This window comes from Salvelinus fontinalis, chromosome 27, assembly GCF_029448725.1.
Source record: "Salvelinus fontinalis isolate EN_2023a chromosome 27, ASM2944872v1, whole genome shotgun sequence".
Taxonomy (NCBI): domain Eukaryota; kingdom Metazoa; phylum Chordata; class Actinopteri; order Salmoniformes; family Salmonidae; genus Salvelinus; species Salvelinus fontinalis.
In genome coordinates, this window is record NC_074691.1 from 11,236,663 (window position 1) to 11,264,539 (window position 27,877).

The 27,877-nt window shown below is 43.2% G+C and overlaps 1 protein-coding gene across 18 annotated transcripts in view; it reads right to left on the reverse strand.

The window, feature by feature from the left end:
* Window positions 1-27,877, reverse strand: part of LOC129825034 (receptor-type tyrosine-protein phosphatase kappa) — a 164,928-nt gene that overhangs the window by 7,882 nt on the left and 129,169 nt on the right. For 8 of the 18 annotated variants that reach the window (XM_055884694.1, XM_055884692.1, XM_055884696.1 and 5 more), the window contains 13 exons: window positions 27,139-27,248; window positions 23,790-23,991; window positions 21,772-21,877; window positions 19,539-19,809; window positions 19,308-19,344; window positions 12,461-12,596; window positions 11,239-11,274; window positions 6,964-6,993; window positions 4,677-4,837; window positions 4,248-4,283; window positions 2,824-2,835; window positions 1,422-1,612; window positions 77-164 (listed from right to left, as the gene is read on the reverse strand). In XM_055884694.1, coding sequence (XP_055740669.1) covers window positions 77-164; window positions 1,422-1,612; window positions 2,824-2,835; window positions 4,248-4,283; window positions 4,677-4,837; window positions 6,964-6,993; window positions 11,239-11,274; window positions 12,461-12,596; window positions 19,308-19,344; window positions 19,539-19,809; window positions 21,772-21,877; window positions 23,790-23,991; window positions 27,139-27,248 — 1,416 coding nt within the window. The remainder of the gene's footprint in view (window positions 1-76; window positions 165-1,421; window positions 1,613-2,823; window positions 2,836-4,247; window positions 4,284-4,676; window positions 4,838-6,963; window positions 6,994-11,238; window positions 11,275-12,460; window positions 12,597-19,307; window positions 19,345-19,538; window positions 19,810-21,771; window positions 21,878-23,789; window positions 23,992-27,138; window positions 27,249-27,877) is intronic. The other 10 variants (XM_055884701.1, XM_055884706.1, XM_055884709.1 and 7 more) reach the window with 8 other exon arrangements.

Here is a 27,877-nt window from a genome sequence, read left to right on the forward strand (position 1 = left end):
CATTCCTAAAAACACACTAGGCAAAAGGAGGCATCAACATCTAGCAACTTTTTTAGAAGTTAAATACAAGACTTACATGCAATGATGTTTCCATAGCGGTTCTTGGTTCTGTTAGTGTCTTTCTTTGCCACGTCCCAGGAAGCGGACTGGCCTTCAAAAAAACTCTGCATACCAAACAGAATGGAACCGAGTGAGTGAGGCTGATAAGAAAACACATTTCGCTAGAGTGTACAACACTACTGTCTAGACTAGACTGTGGTTAAGGCACCGCAATATAATCAAAGGGCAGTTTTCTATGGACTTTTCGATTGTACTGTATGTCAAGGACCATCACTTCAAAGCTTCAATGTCTGACCTGGTGCATCTCAGAGAACAATTGAGACAAAAGGGAACCACATTTCCTGATGTGGCCAATTTAAAAAGTGAAATGACTTCAACTGTCCATTGAAGAGGCATTGCAGAATGTGGTTTGATGTTTAAAACCTAAAAGTTTGAGAGATAATTATTACAACAGGAACTGGACACCACATTTAAACTTCCTAGAGCTGCATATACATAAATTCAGTCGAATGAAAAACAGCGTAGTTGTGAAATAATCTATGGGGAGATGACTATCGGCGCTGAGCCATACTCACACAAGACAACTTTACTTTGCCTGAAACATTTATTTTTCTTCTTCATTGAACTTTCGAAGGCTGCGGAGCATGTAACTGAACATCTCTAAACCACTGCAGCAGTGCAAACCTCTCCCTGACAGGAAACTCTTTCTCTGCGGGGCTGTGGTTGCCCCATCAAGTCAACACAGTGAGCAACACAGAACCTCAACAGGATGTGACATTTAGTGGGTATTTTGCTTGTTCTCCACTGTTGGGATATTTTCTCTTTGAAGAACCTCCCAAAAATGGAGTTAAATGTTTGATTTGAAGCAGATTGTATTTGAATGAACTTGAAGGTGGGTTGACTGTTTGAATAGTGAGACTGTCCGTAAGACGGCTGACGACCTCATACACTTAGCTAATATACGTGTGAGCTGTCCCTTCATTTTAAAAGCTACCTGCCCCATTAGGGCCATCGTAAATATACTATGTTATACATATAGATCAGAGTCTTAGGGCCTGTGTTATCTGTGTTATGCAGCATTGCCTATTTATTGCCTTACCTCTCTTATCTTACCTAATTTGCACACACTGTATATAGACTTTTTTTACTGTATTATTGACTGTATGTTGGTTTAGTCCATGTGTAACTCAGCGTTGTTGTATGTGTCTAACTGCTTTGCTTTATCTTGGCCAGGTCGCAGTTGTCAATGAGAACTTGCTCTCAACTAGTCTACCTGGTTAAATAAAGGTGCAATAAAAAAAATATATATATAAAAAAAAAAATGTATGTTATGAGTGTACTGTAGATTTTGGGTGTCTGACCTCATATTCCTCCTTGAAGCCGTAGCTGTCGGAGGTCTTCATCAGGTTGATGTGTTGGAGCAGGTCAGCCACCCTGATGGCTGGGTGCAGCTGACCGGTCTGGTAGGGCGACTCTGTCCCCTCACAGTGGTACCGAGGCACGTCCAGCAGCCGACTGGACTCTGCAGCAGCAGCCGCAGTGTGGTTCTCATCTGTCCAAGGAAATCACATGCTGGTGAGGATTACACAGGCTTGTGAAGGATCATCGTCACCATCACTCACAGAATACATATCTGGCCTTAGCCAAGTTAAACTAAACTCCACGATGTACTTCACATCAATGGCACATTGTCTCATGTAATTGCGTGCTATTTTTGGGGTGCTGAAATCCGTCGTTTAAAAAATCAAATAAAAAAAACGTAATTTTATGTGACGTTGGAGCTCCAGTCCGTCCACTCTCCTCTTTGATGTGATGATGAGAAGTATGTTGTATCACATCACATGTTGATGTGAAGTACATGGTGGAGCGGAGTTGTCCTTGGCTAATCTGGCCTGGGGTCAAATCACGATTAATACCCTATTATAACCAGACTGGGTGTTCTTCTCTTACAGAATTACGTTTACAAAACTATGTTTTTTTTGGCCAAAAAAGAACATGGCTCCTGCCTTCACAAAGCAGCTAAGCTCTGAGGAGGATGTAAGTCACAAGGCGCCTGGCAGTAACTGACATGTTGCGTCAGCTTGGTGAGTGGGCAAGACGGGGCTTGATAAAGCTGAGGAGTGGTGCCTGTCTTTCCCAGCAGACACACAGGCAAACGCAGGGGCCTCTCAGTTACGACAGTGCGAGGGCAGGAGCCTCTCAGGGGAGAGACACTGGGCTCACAGGACTGACAGGCACCATATGCGCCCTTTAATGTCTTATCTGAGCCATGTCAACCCCTGAGAAACATAGACATTTCGCCTGTGGAGATGTGTGTGTGTGTGTCTGCGTGTGTGAATGTGGTTGTGTGTATGTGTGTATGTGTGTGTGTGTGTGTGTGTGTGGGGGGGGGGGCTGGCTGTTGAGTCCTAGGTTATCTGCAGCCAGGATTTTCACCCCTCTAAAGCCCGGAGTGACCTGCTGGCAATCACATTACCTACTGAGCCGTGAGCTCTATATCTTTTCTGCTTGGCTAGCCCCTGAGCTACTGCCAGCCTCTATATCAGGTTAAGGGGAATGTTAAGTTACAGTTTTAAGAAGCCTGCACAATTTACTGTCAGCGGAGGGGAAGTCGGCTACTGCTACTGTCACCCACACTCTGCACACACATTTCATGGCTCAATCAACGACACAACAGCATTGAGATCCAGTATTTGCGATCTGGTAATCAATTTCTTTTCATTAACCAATTTGGGACACTTTAGAATTTCCACACACACTTACCGGTAATTGGCACTTTACAATTAGGGCAGCAAGAAAGGAAAACAACATGAGCTTTTCACTAAATCAACAGTAAGCACACAGAGGTTGTAGTACATATATAATACATATACTATATGATGAAGTGACATGACTTCAAGCACAATACTGGAAGATGAGGGTGATGGAGGTGATCACCTAACAATGACGAGGGATTCACAGTTGACTGACAACTGACCCAAGGACCTACTTCGTATACAACACTGACTTTCTTACACGTCTGCACACGGCTTTCTAGAAAGCTATTGGGTGACTGACAGACACACTAATGCAGTGGGCGGGATCTAAGAGGAGTGACACTAAGCTGGCGAGAGAACTGCTGCACTCTAGTGTAGAGACTATCTAAGCTGACATTTCTACTCATTTGCAAATTTGCACTACTTAATTCGGCCCTAACATACTAGACTGAGTCATGGCTTGAACTGCACCCTTCACTTCCTATTACCAAGCCCAGCGAGAACACAGAGCTAAAATAACACATTTTCACAGCAAATACTGTGGCCTGAGGGGGCATTTTAATTCCCCATCAAACTTAGGTTTTCAGTGAGCCGTAAAGACCCTCCGCGGTGGCTTGCTCGTTCTGTCAGTGTGGACTACACCGCTCGTGTCGAGTGTCTAACACTCTCCCTCCTGATGTCCCGAGTGAACGCTGAACTCCATTACAAAGAAACTGTCAGGTGTGTTTTTTTTACTCTACACAGACAGAGACAAGTCCCAGAGAGGCTGAGGGTGATTTAAAATGGCACCCGCTCACAAAGCCTGCACGACTTACACACAGTGACAGGATGACTGGTTTCATTCTATAAAAGTGTCATGTCATGCAGGACGTTGATCTTCAGGTAAGGACTCAGGTGAATGTAGCCATCGTGTATCTTCACCTGTGTTTGAATTCGTTTTCCCTCCTCCTCTCTGAAACCAATGCCCCGAGCAGGATTTGGAGCGTGCCGACAGTTGTAATGCATACAGGAGTGACTGTGAGTCTCTGAATGTGGTTTGGACCTTTAGCTCCACTCTAACGGCTCATAGGTGGGTCCTAAATGCTGAAGGATTGTTCATCGGTTCACTGGAAGACTGCCATGTCTCCACTCTACCATGGCTGAGGGCCAAGTCTGTTTTACACTGGCAGCCAGGGGAAATCCAAAATCTGGAAACAATTCCTATTTTATTCCCTTTACTGGATAAGTGAATGTGGAGGCTAGTCATTCTGACTGTGGTACTGTATATTTTCAGGGCTAGAGTGAGTTGTACGTGACTAACCAGACTCAACACAGAGACAATCAATGGACGGCTACATGTTTACAATGGACGACTACAGGACTGTGACAACGACATGCATGAGGAACACAACAAGCCATGGCAAGGCAGATGATATAGCACCAGGGCCTCACCTAACACTGCCGTTGGCACAAGTGGATCATTAGGCACTGTAGGGAAAAAAGTGTATGAAATACATTCCAGAAGGCTTGAGTAAGCTGCATCACACAACTGAATTATACAATTCCAGGGGCAAGATGAACAGAGCATAAGATTAGAAGAAATTCGACCAAAATATCCTGTGCCAACAGTTCAAATCATTAAAGGCATTCATTCATATCTTGGGATTTTCCTATTATGCATTTTAAAGTAAAAATATGTAAGGTTAAAGGGCAACTTAACACCTCTCTCCAGAGCCTGTCTCATGGACCCTTCTTGGTGTTAGGGTCTTTCCCATTGTAAGGCATTAGATTATCTAACTGTCAGGAGCCTTTCTCACATGTATCATGTATCAGTGGAGGGTGGTGTTCCCCAGGGAACTGTCTTAGGACCATTATGCTTACATCTGTTGCTGAAGTTGTGGGAGTCCATAAAGGTGACGGCCATGGGATCCTCAGCGTGGAGCGTGCTCTGATCAGCATAACTGCGGTCCATGGCGTTCACCATGTGGGTCATCTCCTGCCGAGTGTTCCCGATGGCGTCTTTGCGCTTCTTGGCCAGTTTCCTGAAGGATCGGACGAGCAGGTTAAAATACCACAAAAACACATTGCCATCGATTATTCATACACAACAGGAAAGACTAAAGGGAAAGAGATGAAAGAGAAAAGCTCATCCCCATGACAACAGACCATTGGTTTGGCTTCCACATACGGCCTTTAAAAATATATATTTTTCATCCAATAATAGGTGCTAACCTCACAAATATTCTATTATTAGGGTCAAGTATCATTCAGTACAATGTAGGACACATATAGGGGAAATCCAAAAGGAATCAAAATCATGCAGGAGTAACTTCTGCTTTGAGGGGGACAGGTAGATGCTTCATGCTAAGGTGAGAGGTTGCTGCATGTCATCCCCAGTCTGGGCTCTGACATACACATTCTGAGAAATGGGGACTCCCTGATTGGTTGATGATCTATTGATCATTTCACCTGGACAGGAGTTGATTGGGTTAATACAGTATATTAGCAAGATTAATATGCCAAATCGGTTGATATGCCAAATCGATTGTGTACGGACTTACTCATTGGCCCCTGACTGAGAAAAGCCGATTGAACGCCTACAAGACTGGGAGGTTTCCATTTCAAGGGCAATTACGAGTTTCACTACATTTGAATTGTAAAAAGGAGCACTGCGATGAACACACAGACCCACTCTGTTCTATTCCTAGTTCCTTATTCCACTTTGCGAGCACCATGAAGAAAGGTGTTGCAGTATAAATTGTCCTCTGATTGGAGTTTTCAGATTGCAGATAGATGAAAGCACTGAGATGGGGTTTTAAGGAGCCACTCTAGTGAAATTGAAGGGACTCTTTGTACTAGAGAAGAGACAGATGGGACAGCAGGAGAAAGAGACCAAATACTATAATTTCATACTGTTCTAGTAAAATGACAATTACAGACAGAATATACTAATTTCTGGCCATCATAAATTGGAAGTGAATCGAAAATAGGCAAGCACAGCATGGGGTCAATTATATCAAGAGCCATGAGAAAATTATCCGGCTTCCATTTTGAGCCTTTTAATTACCTTTGATAGAGGCAAACTGCAGGATACCTCACTTTCCCGTTGGGAAAAACTGATTTAACATTTGAGGTAATTATTGGTAACTTTCTGTTTTTCAATTATTCCAAACTTAACAGGATATAATTGTCAAAATGTCCCCCAGCGCTAACAAATTTGGTGTCCTAAAATCGCTTGAAGGGACTATCCGAAGCCAGCATAAGATGTTCACTGTGAAACTGATACAGTATCGTTCAATTTCATTGGAGAGAAAAAAATCCTTAATAAAAACAGAAAAAAATGTATCCTGTGTCGGGGGGAATCATCTCTGAAATGCTGAAAAGGCTCATTCACCTGAATTCACTTGAGGTTGGGTGTCACTTCTTGGCGTGAAATGAAAAATGACTGTGAGAAATACAAAAATGAGAGGAGTTGAAAGGTAAATGCAAGGCCTGTGTAGCTTAAACACACTCTCACAGAGGTGAGGGTAAAATGGCAAGCATGTCGAATGGTAGACCATGTGAGCGCATTGGCAGATCAGGACGCCAGATCGGGGAGTTTTTTCCTCTCTCGTTGCAGCCCTTGTGGAAAGCACCGCAGTGTGGAGATGGCTGTCTACTATCTACTGTACAGCAGGAGAAGAACCTACACCAGCCCAAAGAGGAAACCCTCTGCCACCAACAATCAGAGCAACCAATTGAAAAGGGCTTATGAGATATAAAAGACATACAACACGAGCAGTGTGCATGTGTAGAGGCACACAGATTACCCCAAATATCCTTTCAATGGACAAAGGAGGTCCAGGAGATGAAGAAGATGAATGAAATACATGAGTTATTGACATACAACCACATGCACTCAGATTGAACACAGGACACAAAGTGCAGCATTCTTTTTTCAAATAACACCGCTTTTGGGTCATGATGACTTTGGTTTGGAGAGCGTTTCGAAAGCAAGTTCGAGCTGGTCAATGGCAATGGGAATTGGATATGAGCGATATGCGTTTTCACTTGAAAAAAGGATACTGCATCTTTAAAACACTACATAACTAACCAAGGACAAGTGCAGTCATTGTATTTTTGGGGGTTTGTTTGTTTCTGTTTTGTTGTTGTTTGTCTGTTTACTTACAGGTAATATGAGTAAGAATAGTAGCTCCTCCTGGTACGCAAATCAGAGACAGCAGGATAAAGAAATATTGGTGAATGCAAAGTGGGAATCAGTCGGATTAACAAAAGCACAAAAAAAGGTACAACATTTTATCTCTATGAATTAACTTCCTTAATGTTGAATTTCATTTTTTACATGCATTCTTTCAAATTGAGCTTCATGCAGTTTTATGTTCCAGTGTAATTGAAGATAGATAGTGTGCAAGAAAATGATTTTCATTACAAACATGTTAATAGTTCATCTTTTTGTTCTGGTTGAATTTTGGAATTGTGGGTGTAATCATTAATGTCATGCATTAAAATACTGTCTCATTCACTTGGACAGTCAGACCGTCTTAAGACTGCCTGTTGGTGTTATGGACTCATCGTTAGATTTAGGCTACAGTGTTACATATGAAAAGTAATGTCTTGATCAGCATAATGGAGATACACAGCTGCAAAACAAATTGCAGCAGACTAAAGAACAAGCTGCTTGCTACCTGGAAAACAAGCAACGTCATGGACCACCATTTTAAAGATGCAGTATCTTCTTTAAGTTTATTTCAATAAGGGAACCACGTATTCATTATTGTATTAGATCAATGAATTGTGTCTTGCCCATAAGTGTTCATCTCCCCAGCAACTAGTGTTTGTAATGTAGTCATCGGATATCAATTCACAACTTCCCTTCACACATGGCATGACCATTCAAGAAAAGCAACATGAAAACAAAAGAAGCATACAAATCCTGCCACGGCATTTACGTTTTGGCTTCAACCTTGATTGTTTCTGCGCAAAGCAATTACAAGATTCCAATATCCACTTCATTACCTTCTATTGCTTTGTATATCATTGAGTTCTACTCTACTGGTCACCTGATTTTGGAATAGAAATCAAGTCATTGCAACTAACAAGAGGGAGAGAGATTCAGAAATACAGGCTCACTGGGTGTGAGAAAAAGACACCTTTCTCATTATATCTGACGGACTGAGAGGATGTCTAGCTGACAACTAAACCTGGTTTACTATAGCACCAACAGCAACCATCAACTACACTGAACAAAAATCTAAACGCATCATGCAACAATTTCAAATATCTGACTGAGTTACAGTTCATAAAAGGAAATCAGCCAACTGATTGAAATTAATTTGGCCCTAATCTATGGATTTGTATCTGTTGATACCTTATTAATTAATTAATTTTTAAAGTAGGGGGGGGGGGGGGGGGGGGGGGATCAGAAAACCAGTCAGTATCTGTTAACCACCATTTGCCTCATGCAGCGTGACACATCACCTTCGTATAGAGTTGATCAGGCTGTTGATTGTGGCCTGTGGAATGTTGCCCCACTCCTCTTCAATCGCTGTTCGAAGTCGCTGGATATTGGCAGGAACTGGAACACGCTTTCGCACACGTCGATTCGGAGCATCCCAAACATGCTCGATGGTGACATATCTGGTGAGGATGCAGGCCTTGGAAAAACTGGGACATTTTCAACTTCCAGGAATTGTGTACAGATCCTTGCGGCATGGGGCCATGCATTTTCATGCTGAAGGCACTGTGTTCACAACGTTGACATCAGCAAACGGTTCATCCACACGACGCCATACACGTGGTCTGCGTTTGTGAGGCCGCTTGGACGTACTGACAAATTCTCCAAAACAATGTTGGAGGCGGCTTCTGGCAACAGCTCTGGTGGACATTCCTGCAGTCAGTATGCCAATTGCACGCTCCCTCAAAACTTGAGACATCTGTGGAATTGTGTTGTGTGACAAAACTGCACATTTTATTAGTGGCCTTTTATTATCAAGTGTAATGATCATGCTGTTTAATCAGCTTCTTGATATGCCGCCCCTGTCAGGTGGATGGATTATCTTGGCAAAGGAGAAAAGCTCACTAACAGGGATGTAAACAAATTTGTGCACAAAATTTGAGAGAAATAAGCTTTATGTGCGTATGGAAACTTTCTGAAATTCATCTCATGAAACGAACACTTTACATGTTGCATTTTTATTTTTGTTCAGTGTACATTCAAGACATCCACAACAGGTTAAGCTAACTAGTTCCAAAACAAATGCATTTCTCTCTTTATATTGATTTTCACAGGCGTTCTCTTTACTTTGGGGACAAAGGGACATTAGTCATACTTCAGAATTCAATTACCATCAGTACTTTTAATCCATGCCAATGGGATTACGAGTTTATGGCTCATTAGCACTCAATGTACCCCCATTGCACTAAACACCAGTCCTTTTTAAGGCTGAAATTACAAACCAGGAAGCCATCCAAAAACTGAAAAGCAGGCACTGCAATTAATGCCAATGACTTATATGAAAACTATTCAATGAAATGACCCCCTTCCCATCTCTCTGAAAGATATTCTAAACCACAGGGAATAGATTAGCTAGATCTATTACAAAACATTGAACTACTATGCAACCACGACAAAAGTACACCAACACCAAACCAACACAAACCAAATGTTTGTAATACTGAACAAAGACGTTTGTATATGCCAGACTTACTGTAGCATAATTCAAAAGTCACTCTTGAATCAAAAGAGCAATGACGAAGTCACTTTCTTATAATATCAGAGAAAAGGAAATGTTGTTATTGTCACTCAACCCACGTCTGTCACTCACGACCAGAGGGAAAAAAAGACTCTGGTCGTGACCTTCTCTTATCTCCACGAAGCAAGCCTGGACCAGCTTCACTAAATCTTAAACACCCAGTGAAGAAAATGGAGGAGAAAAAGAGTGAGGGGAGAAGGAAGGGAAAGGGGGAATAAATAAGGAAGCTAAAGGAATGACCTGTGGTGCAGGAGGGTGTGGCAGAATGAGATTTCTCTGAAGTTGAAAGGTTATAGAGGGGGATGGCAGGGGGATGGCAGGGGAAATTAGACGGGAGACAGCTGTAAATGAGCATAGGTCGTTAGGAACGAGGCCCTAATTGGCAGAACATCTAGAGAGACGCAGAGGCTGCTCTGCCAATTACGATTCATTTGGAAGGCTCACTCATCAGTAGTCACAGGCACTGCTTGACTGTCCAACACTTTAAACAAAGATACACTGTACACTCAGTGTACAAAACATTATGAACACCTGCTCGTTCCATGACAGACTGACCAGGTGAATCCAGTTGAAAGCTATGATCCCTTATTGATGTCACCTGTTAAATCCACTTCAAATCAGTGTAGATGAAGGGGAGGAGACAGGTTAAATAAGTATTTTCAAGCCTTGAGTCAATTGAGACATGGATTGTGTATGTGTGCCATTCAGAGGGTGAATGGGCAAGACTAAAGATTTAAGTGCCTTTGAACGGGGTTCAAAGGACATCCAGCCAACTTGACACAACTGTGGGAAGCATTGGAGTCAACATGGACCAGCATCCCTGTGGCACGCTTTCGACACTTTGTAGAGTCCATGCCCCGAAGAATTGAGGCTGTTCTGAGGGCAAATCGGGGGGCAAAACATGTTCTTAATGTTTTGTACACTCAGTGTATGAATGAGAGGAACCCCTCTCATTCATCAACCTCATTTGCTTCTCCAGTACCCTCCGGATTATCGGCACTAATGTCATTCCATTTCATTGTGATGTTCATGTGTTTGTTTAAGCTGGATGATTAGATACTGTGTAGGTCAACCTGAAAAAAAACACGAGTTGAAAAATCATTCATCAACGACCCATGAACTATATGGGTGTTATCATCTGTGTTAATTATGTGAGATATCAATATGTATATTCTTACATGGTAATTGACTTCTAAGAGGAGGGTGAAAAACTGTCATTCTGTTAAATGTCCACATGATGGTGCCATATGTCATGGAAAGAGAGAGAGAGAGCGAGAGAGAGAGAGGGTGTGCAGGGTAACGGCTCCTCTGCGCATATCGTTCCTGCTAAACCTGTTCAGCATGTAGAGATGTGCTCCGACTGGGGATAGACGGGCGTAATCGATATTTTCCCTTTAAAACAATCTCAATTTCTTTGGAGAATAATAGAACATGTGGGCTTTCCAAAGCATTCATCACAGGTGCTGGGGACAGTTCAGTAGGCCAGTGTTCATTACAAAACCTTTTCTGAAAAACTGAACGAAATCAATAGGAGGTTCACAAAGTAATTACAGCACGACATAATTTACTCTCTCAAGGCCCCAGATCCTTCCTGATCTCTGCAACCTGCCTCCTCCAACATGACCCCAACTGTGTGTGTGTGTGTGTGTGTGTGTGTGTACATATTTGTATCAACAAATAAAAACACACACCTGACTGACCAATTCTTCGTAGTAAAGCCTCCATGACTAAAAAGAAAAGTAGCATTTAGACAACAATAGAAGTTTGGGATTGTATATCAGCCCATAACCTTTCAAAATACGGTCTACTCCTCCATAACGTGTCTAAGTAGGAAAACACTAACACAAAAGTATAGTAAAAGCATGTTGAGTTTGGACTTAATCAATTCCACTAACAGTCAATACTAGATAGCACAGGAGTTCATATAGGCTCAACCCACTCTCTGCATCAGTGGCTGTCTATTGGTGATGACTGGGGGCTGTTAGTTTGACAATTAATGACTTTAACACAGATGGTCAACACTGTCAAACACCACAGAATAAAGGCCAGAAAATGTAAATAAATCTTGTGTAATAACCATGCAATAAACAGTGTTCTGAATTAGTTGAATGAAGCAGCGCCAGAATTACTGAGTGGGATGAGGAGGTAAAGCAGGTGACAAAATGATTGACCTTGAGGCTAGTAGAAACTGAGCACAGCTCAATATCGTTGTTACAGTATGTATCCTGAATGCAACCCTCAACAAAAAGCTGTCCACCTTCTTGTAAATGACAGCATAAAAGCAGAAACCCTTGAACAACCTGCAGTGAAGTGCTAACGACCCACAGTAAATCACATCTGAATACTACCTATTCATTAGAAGACACCTCGCCAAGGCCTCAAATAAATATTCCACTTTTCAGCAAAGCTGGGGGTGTTGTCTGTTCGCATTGTACACCACTGGTATGCACTTGTGTGAGTACACATCCACTTCAAAACTCGTGGCTTTTCAGACCAGCCACTTCAGATATAAAATCTCAGAAGATGTTAAGAGAACCTGGGGAAATCTATATGCTCATAAATCTTCTGTGCTGCTCTGAGAGACGGGCATTATGGGTCCTCGTCTATATCAGCTGCATGTACAGTACTCTGCCTGCTTCCCCTTGAAACTCAATCCAACTCTCTACCAAACCCTGGTAAAACAGTATTACACATAGTCTTGGCACTACAAAAACAATAACATACAGTACTGTAAGTGTCTTCCCTCCTCTCACACCTCCTTCCTCCTCCTCCTAGTGTACTGTAGGCTGACTGATAGTCATGACCCAGCCTTCACTGCAAGTCATGGTTATGCTGATGGCATGGGATGGAGTAGAGGATGCGCTCATGGTGTCGCATAGAGCCAGTAACACCTGTTTACAATGCTCCACTCACCTCTTCTTGACCAGAAGAATGGCTACCAGCACCAGCAGGATAAACACCAGCACCCCAGCACTGATGCCAGCGATCTTCACCACCCTGTCTGTCTGCTTAGCCGGGTCCGGGATCACCTCTGGTTCCTCTGTAGCTCCTAGGAAACAGATTAGAAACAAAGAGAAATGAACAAAACAAGGGAGATTGTTGTAGTTTTGACCAGGAAACCACATGACTTGAAAGGGCATAGTGCAAAAGTGAGTCTCTCCCAGCGGAACCATGCTTTCTTCGACCATAATGATTACTTTAGTTGACCAGATGGTGGTCCACTCCACGCCACATACATTCTGTTCCATCACACATGAAAACATACACTTCAAGATTTACTGTGGATGTCTTCCAGATTCAGCCATGTCACAGCAATGATTTGATCACAAACACATTCAAGAAGACATCTAAAGACTCATGTCTAAAGACTCATAGCGACTTGTATTTCAATACACCGATATTCCCATTACCGTATAATATCTTTGTGCACTGGTTCTACACACACTAATATCATGATTATGTTGGGTGTTCTACTAAATGCCTTCAGAATTGAATTTCTAATTATGTTCCATACCCCCTATGGTCCCACGAGATTTTCCAAGCATAAATTCATCTGCGGTCTTTCAATATCTTCTAAATCTTCAAAGCCATTAACTTCTGTAAAGCATTTGGTGTGGATCCTCATTATAAAACAAAGAAACAACTATGATATCTTAGTACCCAACGGGTTATTTGCTAAACTAATTACAAATAGGGACATACGCAAGCACTGTCGAATGTGAACAGCTAAAAAAAAAACGATGTACAAAATAATAAAAGTGAAAACAATCTAAATATCTACACTGATACTGTTCCCTCTTTGATATATTGTAATATTTTGCTATTGATAAATTCAAATGCAATAATCCTCTTTCTAATGCAAAACACACACAAAAAACAAAGCCTAATACTTCCCTCTACTCTCTAGTCTCCCAGCACTTAGTAAAATGTATTTACTACAGTAGTGGTACACTGTAATACTGTAGTACAATTTCAACAACATAATTATTCTCTTGACCCAAGTACTATATCTCCTATAACCTTCAGGGCGAATATGATGTACAAAGGATATTTATATCCCTATACAACACTGAACCTAGTACATTCATTCATACAATAGCATAGCCCATTTTAATCAATAGCTGAATAATAACCAACCGTTTCCTATCAGCGAAAGGAATGACAAATACGACAACTCCCATCTTACCCATCCTCAGATCAAACGGAAGGTGTTTACGGAGACTGATACAATGGGCTGACTGGCACAGACTTGAAAACATGGGCAAAGCCCATCTTCAACCAGCACTCAAGCCATTATTCCTCAGGATCAATTCAATGGCCTAATTTCTACCATGGGAGAGAAGACCAACAAGCTGGCATCTGTGTCACTAGAGGGGCCACTCTTGTGTATTTCACTAACTCACCACCCTGAGGCAAGAGGACAACAAAAATCTTCCAAAGACAGACTACACCCCCCCCCCCCACCTCTTTTAAAAAGCTTTCAGGAGCACAGCAGGTTTTAAATAAGTGCTGATTTCTATGACCCTCAAATCCTTTTTTATATTAAGAAAGGGAAAATCAATGGTCAGTATTTTTCAGAGAGCGGGCTGCCATAATCTTAACAAACAGACCAAACTGACTATTTCTGTTGGAAAGACTGTGGTCGCACAGCTAGATATTTTCACTGAAAATTGTGCGTAGAACATCATCTGTGATCGGAGAGATCGCTAACAAGTTGTGGATGGATGAAACTACCCTAGAGATCATGTCCAACAGCAAGTAAAACACATCTAGGAACAGAAAGCTGGATGTATGTAGCAGGAAGGAAGTAGTCTCTGGGGCTAAAACTAATCTCTGTCAGTGTAGGGGGGGCTTTAGGGGCATACCCTTTGGGACTGCCTGTTGTTCTTGACAGTGAGCCCCCTACCTCACACACCCCTCTCCATGTGCCTCTGCAAATCTCTCCCTCTTTCTATCAGGTTGGAGGGAGACGGAACATCTACAGAAAGTGTCCCAGAGGAGCAGGACAAACTGTCCTTGTCTCTCACGTTGTCACCCACTGGCCACGCCGCCGGCTTTAACACTTCAACACTCCTACAGCTCCTCTCTCTCTGTTTGACAGCTCTTTCACCCTCACTTTAGCCATGCTATCGTGCCCAGGAAAATTACTGTTCAGAAACAATTTTCTGGTATTTAAGTCCGGTTCAAACGCATTTAGAAAGAAAATCTGCTAAATTAACTGAAGCAGAATAGTTTGGATCTGCTGAGAGTATTCCTGAATTTAGCCACACGGTGATAAACAAGGCTGGACATTATTAGGATAGAACTATGAGTTGTTCTGTCAAAAGTTGCGTGTTATTCATTGCGGCAAATATTATGGAACAAAGGACTGAAAGACTCAGTCACAGAAAAATGTCACCTTTTCACCAGTTGTTTTCTTCTTCCATATGGTAAAACAGCAGCATTAAATAATCTCACAGGCATACATAACACTAATCCACTCAATGCTTTACATGCAACAGCCGGATTATGCCATCAAGAGCACTATAAGAAATGTAATATGGAGCGCAACAAGAAAACCAATAGGTTTACTAGCAGAGGAGGTTTCACAATAGATGTTGACACCAGTTAAAAAGGTTATTTTATCAGGTCTGCAGCCTGGTATCAAATGCTTGAAGGTATTGCTTGAGACATCATCCCCATCTCGCCTCAAGAATACGTATGTTTCTGTTAGAGTTAATGAGATACATTCATGAAAAAAATACAGGAGGAAATTCAAATGGAATTGGATTACAACTATTTTGTAGATACAATTCCGGGCTTAAAATGAAAATCTATTTTCATTCCTGACGGTGGGCTACATGGCAGAGCCCTTATCAAATTCTGTCTGGATTAGTTTGACAACCTTCAGGCCAATGCGCTTCGGAGACATTTGTACGCGGAAAACAATTAATGACAACAGTTTAACAAAAAAAAAAATTGTAAAAAAACAAAACATATCCAATTAAGTTAGGGCAATTAAGGTGGTTCTCAATTCAGAGAATGAGAGCACTTCTAGCATTTAATCTATCACAAATGGAAAGCGTGAGTGATTGAGTGTGACAGGCACAAGTGACCAAAGCCTACACATACTCCAAGTGGATACTGCATGGACACACACATAGCTACTTGAAATTCTGAGCAGGACACAGTTCTGGGAAATGGACCGTTTATGTTCAGACTAAACAACATTGTTAAGGGAGGATGTAACACTTACATTTGTTGTACCTTACGCTCATATAGGCTTATTTCGTTATTATTACCGGATTCACAAATCAACAGGCTACGTTTGGTATTCTCCTTTTCCAGTCATGAAACCACCCACCCCTAATTGAAGTGACACTGACAACACGGGCACACATAATTGTGACACTAATAAAAATCATCCACAGTTCAGTCACTTCATACGAGTGTGTTGATGTGGCCAATGGATTCTCTCTACCAAAGCCACGATGAAAGATACTACACTATTGTTTCCTGTCCGATCTTTGAAATAAACAACAAGTCCAACCCTTGTTGTGTCAATGCATAGACAGCTGTTTACGGATTATAGATACAGCGCTTTCCACGTCTGATAATCTAATAGCATTTTGTGGGCTGATTTCTAAGCTTGGCCTTATAAATACACAGCACTTACTATTTAAATCTGCATCTTAACTGATTAATAAGAACTGCATTACGGGGGATACTTGTCCGAATCAATGAGAGAAACACACAACCACTCAAACACATAAATATGAGTCCAATTGATAAGCATAGAGATAAAGCTAAATGAATCTACGTTAATAATGCACCATTGTGGGTGACAACATAATCACTGATGATGAGTTCCATGTTGGAACTTGTCTTATTCTATCCGTGATGTAATGTAAGGCGAAGCAAGCTTGTCATTCCTAGCAAGAGCAGTCAGTGATGTCAACCTTCGCTGAAAGCTGATGCAGCTACACTGATTAGCATTAGCTGGCACCTTAGGCTGATATCCGAGATCAGATGTTTTGATCAGGAGATGTTTTGCCAGTAGCAATATCATCCTATAGCTCTCTACTGAAGGACATTAGGGTTTTGCTAGTTTCATACCTCCTAGTTTTCATACCTCCTAGTGGAATTAAAGTTGCTGCTGGGGTACATTCATCTTTTTTACACTTTAGTCATTTAGCAGATGCTCTTATCCAGAGCGACTTACCGTTAGTGCATTCATGTTAAGATAGCTAGGTGCTCCATATGCAAGTACCATGGTCTTGTAGTGGATGTGAGCTTCGACTGGAAGCCAGTGGAGTGTGCGGAGGAGTGGGATGAAATGAGAGAACTTGGGAAGGTTAAAAACCAGGCGGACTGCTGGATAAGTTGCAGGGGTTTGATGGCACAAGCGGGGAGCCCAGCCAACAGCGAGTTGCAGTAGTCCAGACGGAACAGGACAAGTCCCTGATTAGGACCTGCGCAGCTTCCTCTGTGAGGTAGTGTCATACTCTACGGATGCTTTGATGTTTGCAGAGAACGACAGGTTGTTGTCCAGGATCACACCAAGGTTCTTTGCACTCTGGGAGGGCAACACTGTGGAGTTGTCAACCCTGACAGAGATGTCTTTGAGCGGGCAGAAAGAGCAGTTCCGTCTTGTCAAGGTTGCGCTTGAGGTGGTGGGCCGACATCCAAGTTGAGATATTTTCCAGGCACACAGAGATGCATGTCGCCACCTGGGTGTCAGAAGGGGGGAAGGAGAAAAGTAGTTGAGTGTCATCCGCATAGCAATGATAGAAGAGACCACGTGAGGATATGATGGAGCTGAGTGACTTGGTGTATAGAGAGAAGAGGAGAGGGCATAGAATCGAGCCCTTGGGGACACCAGTAGTGAGAATATCTGGTGCAGACATAGATCCTCTCCACGTCCCTGGTAGGAGCGGCCTGCCAGGTAGGATGCAATCCAAGAGTGTGAATAGCTTGCGACGCCCAGCCCTGAGAGGGTGGAGAGGAGGATCTGATGGTTCATGGTGTTGAAGGCAGAGGATAGATCTAGGAGGATGAGAACAGAGGAGAGAGTAGCTTTGGTGGTGCGGAGAGCCTCCGTGACACAGAGTCTGGTTGAGTGACCCGTCTTGAAGCCTCACTGGTTAGGGTCAAGAAGATCATTCTGAGAGATAACGAGAAAGTTGATCAGAGACAGCACGCGCAAGTGTTTTGGAAAGAATAGCAAGAAGGGATACAGGTCTATAGTTTTTGATGTCAGATGAGTCGAGTGCTGGTTTCTTGAGGAGGGGAGCAACTCGGGCCATTTTGAAGTCAGATTAGACACAGCCAGTGTTCAGGGATGAGTTGATGAGGGAAGTGAGGAATGGGAGAAGGTCTCCAGAGATGGTCTGGAGAAGGTAGGAGGGGATGGGGTTGAGCAGGCAGGTTGTCGGGCGGCCAGACCTCACTAGTCGCAGGATGTCATCTGGAGAGAGAGGGGAAATAGAGGTCAAGGCGTAGGGTAGTTCTGTGTGATTGAGACCAGTCAATAGGCTGAGTGAATGAGTAGTGGATGTCGTCACCCTTTTTTTCAAAGTGGTTGACAAAGTCGTCCGCAGAGAGGGAGGAGTGGGGGGGGGGTGGAGGGGGTGGAGGATTAAGGATGCAGGAGACGGTGGAAAATAGTTTCCTAGTGTTAGAGGCAGAAGCTTGAAATTTAGAGTGGTAGAAAGTGGCTTTAGCAGTGGATACAGAGGAAGAGAAGGTAGAGAGGAGGGAAAGGATGATAAGTCCTCCGGAAGTTTCGTTTTCCTCCTTTTTTTTGTTGCTCAGCTGCCCGCAGCCCTGTTCTGTAAGCTCGCAATGAGTCACTCTGCCATGGAGCAGGAGGGGAGGGCCAAGCCGGCCCGGGAGGAAAGGGGACAGTGCGAGTCATAGGATGCGGAAAGGGAGGAGAGTAGGGTCGAAGAGGCAGAATCAGGAGACAGGAAGAAAACGGATTTAGCAGAAGGGAGAGATGATAGGCTAGAAGAGGAGAGAGTAGTGGGAGAGAGAGTGTGGGGTGGAACTCAATTACCTGTCGACTTGATGGGACTATTGCTTCTATGTCGCCTAGCCTCGTGCCTTTTGAATGCGATGCTGAAGCTAAACTGACTGGCCCTTTAATTGTAGTAAGAGACATAGTCATAAGTACTTGAAATACTTGGCCAGTTAAATCCAATGCACTTGCAAAAATGCATATTCAGCATAAATGTTGTCCATAATCTATAATGCAGATAAGTTCAATAGTGCAGCCAGAGGACAGAGTCCATAAATCGGCAACCTATTTCCCATTGACTTACATCACGGATGAGCTGGCACTGTATGAATTGTAGCAATTTAATGACCACTCCCTCTTAATCACCAAAAACCAACAGCATGGCTTTATGATAAAAACCAGTGAGCTTTCTCTCTCTATCTGTGAAATCCAAAGGGTTGGCACTGCTAGCCCCCTGTTCCCACAGAAACAAGCTGTTCACCAGAGAAGGTGCTTTACAAGCGCGAATGTTACAAATAAATAAGCTTTCCTTAATTCTGCCTCAATCCAGATCCTCGCTGCACGACAATTCTCTTGGAAGAGCGACAGAAAATAAAGTGGCACACGCATTATCACGTAACAGCTCTTCGTCGGAGCACGAGAGAGGGCATTCATTGGCTACTGGGAAAAGTGAAATCCAACTGTACTGTACAGTCAAATGCATTAATATTGGGCAAGGAGGACTTTTATTGTTGTACAAATAAACACAAATGTAAGTCTTACCTTTTGTTGCAAGTCTCAGACATTGTGTTTTTGTTTCCTGTGGAAGAAAAACACAAAATAAATCAAATACAATACAACATAAGAAAGGATTTTAATTCATTCAAAAGGGTGGGGTGGCAAACAATGCTCCTCGATGTATAACTCAGTTTTAAGACAGACGTAAAACCCCAATAACCCAATGAGGTAACATTAGAGAATCCTATTGGCTGATAGAGCGTGGTGTATATTCACCTTCTCCACGCTGCTGACGGCCTGGAAGTAGATGTTATAGTTCTTCCTGGGAGCGAGCGGAGGGTTCCAGAAGCCGTGGTATGTCTTGTTGTCGCCCACCGTAAACGGAGAAGGCTCCGGAAGGTTCCCAGGCGGGAGTTCTGCCGCAAAGTAATACGGTGAACCGCCACTGGAGGCGTGGAAGGAGACTGGGACCTGGTAGCAGTCCACGGAGCTGGCCTCCCTGCGTGTGCGATGAGGATTCAGCTCCTCCACTACGATCTGATAAGCACTGCGGAGAGGAACAGGACATCACAGGCAATCAGTCCTCACAAAACAGCACGGGCAAACAAAGTCAGCTAGCCAAACAAAAGCAGGCTAATCTTAAAGCAATCTCTCACTTCACAGAGCACAGAGAGGGCATGCCAAATGAGTTGAACTCCTGGAATTAGCCCTGGCTTGGTAACATCGTACGCTGCAGGCCATGATATCTCTACCTGAGCCCATTTATCTGCACATAGCCTTTCTCTAATAACAATCCATTCTCTCAGACTGGGAGGCTGTAGACTAAAGAGAAAGGGTTCATGGAACTCCAGTGGGAGTAAAAAGGTCGTGTCTCTCATTAGTATTTCAAAGTCACACTGCTGTGCTTCGTCTCTCCCCCTAAGGGTCTTAACGTGGCAAGACACGCACTAACCACAGTGCCAGGGCAACTTATAAACACAGCGCAGAGCGAGGAGAGGAGGAGCCCCCTCACACACCCATGGAGCTGTAAACCTAGCAGAACCTCCTTCCTTCCACCTTTGGTAATGACTGCCCAGGGGCGCATCTCTCTCCCCCCGTCCGCCCTTCCCTCACCATTAGCGCCCAGCGGCATGACAGCCTTCGCCACCTCCCTGACCTTCCATAGCTCCTATTTTAGCTCAAAGCGCCGCAGATCTAAAACGCAAGTGACACTCCATAATGCCGGGCGCAGATGGACACAAAATCTGCCCCCTTCTACCGAAATAGAGTGAGTGCTCTGGCTCGTTTCCTCTTCCTTGTATTGCTTGTCAAACTGTTACAAATTACCTGAGCAGATGGCCTGAGGCTCATTACAGCTCCATCCCTGATACACACCTTAACCAACCCTCTCTAAATTACCGCTGCACAGAGTTGCTGCGTGATTAGCCAATCAGCTTTCATCAGAGCTTGGCCAGTTTTACGGTGCACAGCCAAAACTGGTCAAATTAAACTATCCTTTTGATAATGTACTCGGGCCACAATCTGTCCAATTCCGAATCACTGTCTATTTTAAAAACACACATCTTTGCTTCGTTGGTACTCCTAAATCTTTAAAGGCCCATGCCTTTACTACGTCAACCGTTTCGTATGACATGTTACGTCCTGAAAAATGTCCTATTGAATACAATTGTTTTGCATTTCGTATGATATGTTACGAATCCATTTCGTACAATATGTTACGAATTTGTTGTGCTTAAGATCCTGGACAGTATCTTTAATTGTTACACAGAAATGACTTGATATTGAGATAAAAATGGCTGCATTGGACCTTTAAGCTGGTAAAAACATGACATAATCCTAGTGGCAGTGTATTTCCCAATCCTAATACCCACCCTCCATTCCATATTTGGTATCTGATTATATTCATCTTTATGATATTTGTAACAATACTCTACACAACATCTGTATTCCAGACAAAAACAGCCACATTTAGAGGGGGGTGTGACATATTAGCAACAACTGCCACATCTACTGAGTGAGTGCCTGTGAGGAAGAAATGTGGTCAGCTGGTTTTGTATTCAGGGCTGTTGTCCTTCCCCTCCCCATCTGCGGCCCCTTCAATTTCACAATCGAAGCCCAGGCCTGGCCGCATAATAGCTGATTTACTGAATCTGAGAGCAAAGAGTTATCTTCAAATTCCCTTTATGACAAGTACCTTCAAACTCCATATCCCTGCCGATTGTGATAGGGGAGGGGAAATGAAAAGGCACAGGCCAACAATGGCCAAATCAAATAGAGATCGGCAGGGCCATGGACCTGAATATCTAAATTCCCTGCAGAGTCTCTGCAAACATTACCCAGCACTGCTCTCTCTATTTGTGGGCTGTGCTGCATTAAGGGACAGGGAGGGACAGGGAACAACACGACACAAACGTCCTGACAGAGAGGTCAGAAACGGATGGAGGAGCTTCATTAAAATGATTGGATGGAACCTTTGGACTAGAACAAAGCCAGGCATTAGTTCTCCTACCTGATAGGGGCACCTTTGGCCTGAGCTGGCTTCAGTAGGACCGTGATGGTGGTGGCCGTCTCATTCAGAAATGCCTCGGACCCATCATACTCCTCCAGAGTTGGGGCTACGGGGGGAAAAAGACAAGAATTAAATGCAAAATCACAGATGGAGGGAAAATGCAAGAGTGGGGGTAATTGACGGCAATGGGGTGTACTATGTTGAAGGCTTGGGAAAAGCATGCTCCATCAAGACACATTATGCTTCATTTTGAACTTGGCTGAACTTTATTATAGTACTGCAAAGTGCATAGTAAACAGCTCCTCTCCTGCTTGGAACATGATTTCTAATGCATTTCGGAGAATTGCAAACCAACAATTTGCCAAAAAGCGGGAAATGATGTTTCCTGTGTGATTACAACTAAATTGTGTACATTACATCTCTTAAAGATTGAACGAGGTGTTTGGTGCAAAAAGCACAAGGCCTCTCTTACTTAAGAAAGGCAATTGGCCTTATTTGCCAATATATCAAGAAGCTTTCAGCTTCCATTCACCTGCTTAATTTGATTGCTTTAAATGCTGGCTGTGGTTCGCATTATTATCTAATGAGGTCCTAGGCGGTCACTTCAACATATTTCAAATACATCCCTGTCTAGTGCACGTTGAGTGCTGCCAAGATTAGAATTGGGAAAATAGTGTGCTGAAGAAAATGACTCCAACAGGTATGGAGAATCCATATATTCCATTACGCAACCGAGTCGGATACAGTAACCATTACAGACCGATATCTCAGCGCTGTGCTTAGTATTATGGGAGAAATTACTATGAAAATCAAAACCCATAACCCAACCACATTATGCATTAAAATGCACTATTTTCACCCCATTTTGGTTAATTTGCTTCCTAGATGCTACTTGCAGCTGAAGTACTAAAAGACCCTTTTAAACGTAACAACAACCGGCAGGAGTTACAATTACATTATGCATCAATTTAACACAACTATGACAGCTACTTATTATATACAATAAACGATATTTCCACTTCTACAGTAGCACTTCTTATAGCCTAGCAGCTGCAACACTACTGCCATTGTATATGTAATCTACCATACTAGGGAGGATCCTCTTGGTCAGGTTTCCCTTGTAAGAGGTCTTCTGACCTCAATGGGACTTCCTGGATAAATAAAGGTTAAAGGTCCAATGCAGTTGTCTCAATATTAAATCATTTCTGGGTAACAATTAAGTGTACCTTACTGTGATTGTTTTCAATCCAAATGGTCAAAAATAGACAAAAATAGCTTCTTAGCAAAGAGCAATTTGTCGAGCAAGAATTTTGCTAGGACTCTCTGAGTGAAGAGGGAAAACTAGCCGTTATTGGCAGAGAGGTTTGGATCTCTCTTATTAGTCTATTAACTCATTTACCGCCTGGTGATGTCACCAGGCAGGCCAAAACTCCATCCCACCAAAACAGGCTGAAATTTTAGGCGGTCTTTTCAAACAGCTTTTACACTAAAAGGGCACTATCATCATTTTCTAAATTTGACAGCCTTATTCCAACCTCAATGTGGAAATATACACTGAGTGTACAAAACATTAAGAACCATGACATAGACTGACCAGGTGAATCCAGGTGAAAGCTATGACACCTTATTGATGTCACCTTTTCAATCAGTGGAGATGCCAGTGTATGTGTGCCATTCAGAGGGTGAATGGGCAAGACAAAAGATTTAAGTGCCAGTGAACAGGGTATGGTAGTAGGTGCCAGGCGCACCAGCTTGTGCCAAGAACAGCAACGCTGCTGGGTTTTTCATGCTTAACTGTTTCTGTAACTGTAACTGTGTGTATCAAGAATGGTCCACCACCGAAAGGACATCCAGTCAACTTGACACAACAGTGGAGCCAACTTGACACAACTGTGGGAAGCATTGGAGTCAACATGGGCCAGCATCCCTGTGGAACGCATTCGACACCTTGCAGAGTCCATGACCCCGACGAATTGAGGCTGTTCTGAGGGCAAAAGGGCGGGGGGGAATAAATGTACCAGAGATGTTGGTGGTGATGTTGAGTGTGGTTGGGGGCCCGAAGCCCTTGACGGTGCTGGCTCGTATGATGAACTGGTAGGTGGTGCCAGGGTGGAGCTGGTTGAAGACGTGGTGAGAAGTGTTCCAGGGCAGAGACACGATCAGAGGAGGCCGCAGTAATGGCACCGAGGGGTCAAAGGAACGAATACCACTGTAGCTGATCTGTCAGGGAGGGAGAGGTGAGGGAAATACAATATTTACCTAATGAGCTGTCGAAAAAGTGTCCAAGCAAATGGTAATGAGTTTTCTGTTACATTATGCCGTGATGGAAACTTTTTTATCCGTCTTTAAGTAAGTGGAATGCACATACATAGCAAAGTACATAGCAAAGTTTTAAAAAATGAAATAAATTTTGAGTGATTTTTCTACATTGTGTTTACAGCATGCATATTAAGACTTGTGGTGCATATGAACGCATATGGAGACAATCTCATAAACCTGAACTAAAATGTGTGATAAAGAATTTGAGCATGTGACTTCCCATGTCATTATGTAGTAAGTCTCATGTGACTTCCCATGTCATTATGTAGTAAGTGTCATGTGACTTCCCATGTCATTATGTAGTAAGTGTCATGTGACTTCCCATGTCATTATGTAGTAAGTGTCATGTGACTTCCCATGTCATTATGTAGTAAGTGTCATGTGACTTCCCATGTCATTATGTAGTAAGTGTCATGTGACTTCCCATGTCATTATGTAGTAAGTGTCATGTGACTTCCCATGTCATTATGTAGTAAGTAACATGTGACTTCCCATGTCATTATGTAGTAAGTGTCATGTGACTTCCCATGTCATTATGTAGTAAGTGTCATGTGACTTCCCATGTCATTATGTAGTAAGTGTCATGTGACTTCCCATGTCATTATGTAGTAAGTGTTATGTGACTTCCCATGTCATTATGTAGTAAGTGTCATGTGACTTCCCATGTCATTATGTAGTAAGTAACATGTGACTTCCCATGTCATTATGTAGTAAGTGTCATGTGACTTCCCATGTCATTATGTAGTAAGTGTCATGTGACTTCCCATGTCATTATGTAGTAAGTGTCATGTGACTTCCCATGTCATTATGTAGTAAGTGTCATGTGACTTCCCATGTCATTATGTAGTAAGTGTCATGTTGCATTCCCATGGATTATGTAGTAAGTGTCATGTTACATTCCCATGGATTATGTAGTAAGTGTCATGTTACATTCCCATGGACTATGTAGTAAGTGTCATGTTACATTCCCATGGATTATGTAGTAAGTGTCATGTTACATTCCCATGGATTATGTAGTAAGTGTCATGTTACATTCCCATGGATTATGTAGTAAGTGTCATGTTACATTCCCATGGATTATGTAGTAAGTGTCCTGTGACTTCCCATGTCATTATGTAGTAAGTGTCATGTTACATTCCCATGGATTATGTAGTAAATGTCATGTTATATTCCCATGGATTATGTAGTAAGTGTCCTGTGATTTCCCATGTCATTATGTAGTAAGTGTCATGTTACATTCCCATGGATTATGTAGTAAGTGTCACGTTACATTCCCATGGATTATGTAGTAAATGTCCTGTGACTTCCCATGTCATTATGTAGTAAGTGTCATGTTACATTCCCATGGATTATGTAGTAAGTGTCATGTTATATTCCCATGGATTATGTAGTAAGTGTCATGTTACATTCCCATGTCATTATGTAGTAAGTGTCATGTTACATTCCCATGGATTATGTAGTAAGTGTAATGTGACTTCCCATGTCATTATGTAGTAAGTGTCATGTTACATTCCCATGGATTATGTAGTAAGTGTCATGGTACATTCCCATGGATTATGTAGTAAGTGTCATGTTATATTCCCATGGATTATGTAGTAAGTGTCATGTTACATTCCCATGGATTATGTAGTAAGTGTCATGTTACATTCCCATGGATTATGTAGTAAGTGTCATGTTACATTCCCATGGATTATGTAGTAAGTGTCATGGTACATTCCCATGGATTATGTAGTAAGTGTCATGTTACATTCCCATGGATTATGTAGTAAGTGTCATGTTACATTCCCATGGATTATGTAGTAAGTGTCATGTTACATTCCCATGGATTATGTAGTAAGTGTCATGTTACATTCCCATGAATTATGTAGTAAGTGTCATGGTACATTCCCATGGATTATGTAGTAAGTGTCATGTTATATTCCCATAGATTATGTGGGCCAGTGTTCTCATACTCTCACAGCTTGATGACATTTGAGAATGAGGAAATGTTTCTTCCATACACCCCATTGCACACAAGCTATGAATCACTGTTGTTTTTACCTTAAATAATACAATACAGTTAATTATGGATCAGAACACCTTCTTTTCATACTGTATCTAAGCAGTACTCTAAAAGGTATTTTTCAACAGTAACATATAAAGAGTTCCCCTTCGAACCCACAGTCCACTGTTTGAGTTACAGTATCAGCACCATGGTCCTGTATGAAAAAGGAGCAGGATGTTTCCAGAGGGACAGTAAAGGTTCATAGAACCTGTGAAACATGGTTTAGATATACAAACCACATGTGGATCCTGGACAGACCTGTTTACCCTCACACCCCCACCCCCAACCCTCCCCCCACTCTCTCCCTCCCTTCCCCACCTCTCTCCATACCCCCACCTCTCCCTCCCTCCATCCCTCCCCCCACTCTCTCCCTCCCTTCATCACCTCTCTCCATACCCCCACCTCTCCCTCCCTCCATCCCTCCCCCCACTCCCTCCCTCCCTTCCCCACCTCTCTCCATACCCCCACCTCTCCCTCCCTCCCTCCATCCCTCCCTCCCCCACCTCTCTCCCTCCCTTCCCCACCTCTCTCCATACCCCCACCTCTCCCTCCCTCCAACCCTCCCCCCACTCTCTCCCTCCCTTCCCCACCTCTCTCCATACACCCACCTCTCCCTCCCCCCATCCCTCCCCCACCTCTCTCCCTCCCTTCCCCACCCCCGTCACTCCCTTCCCCACCCCCACCTCTCTCCATACCCCCACTTCTCCCTCCCTCCATCCCTCCCCCACCTCTCTCCCTCCCTTCCCCACCCCCGTCACTCCCTTCCCCACCCCCACCTCTCTCCATACCCCCACCTCTCCCTCCCTCCATCCCTCCCCCCACTCTCTCCCTCCCTTCATCACCTCTCTCCATACCCCCACCTCTCCCTCCCTCCATCCCTCCCCCACCTCTCTCCCTCCCTTCCCCACCCCCGTCACTCCCTTCCCCACCCCCACCTCTCTCCATACCCCTACCTCTCCCGCCCCTCTCCTCCCCACCTCCTTCTGACCATAATGCTTCATTACCTCATACTGGGTGATGATCCCATTGGGCTCCAGTGGTTCCTTCCAGTAGAGGAAGATCCGATCCTCAAACGGTGTGGCTTTCATGGACTGGCTGGGAACGGGGCCAGGCACTGCATTAGGACAGAAGACAGGAGAAGTGAGTCCTCATGCAATCAAAGGAAGGCCACTGTGCTGTAATGAATCCTATTCTCACAGAGAGAGCCACTCCTGAGCCTCTGTGCCCGTAACAAGACCACTGATTGGTTTTACTTACCGTAAAGCAACATGTTGAAAATGGTATAACAATGTAGAGCTCTGTGCTAGGACTGAATGGCAGACACTCGAATCCCTGGTGTTTTTATTGAATTTTGATAATGTATTTACACGAGATGAGATCAAGGTGCAATGCCTTTTCAAGAGCATCCTCTCTCCCCGTCTGCATGTTTTATGATCAAATTAGTCTCCTTTAATTTGTGGGCTTTATCCTTTTCACTATTAGAGTACAACCATCAGCAAGAGAAACCAGCATGCCAGACCACTGTGACATGAGTACTGATCAGTGGAAAACTAAATGTATTGAGTAGAATCTCCAATCCAAAACATTAATGTATTGGAACTCTCTACGAAGACACTTCCTAGTGTTTTGTCTAACATTTTAGCAGTACAATAGCTGAGATAGCAGGGCTGTCAATGGGTAACAGTAGTAGCCTAATATTCTGAGGACCTTCGTAATACATCCTGGATTGGTGAACACTACTGA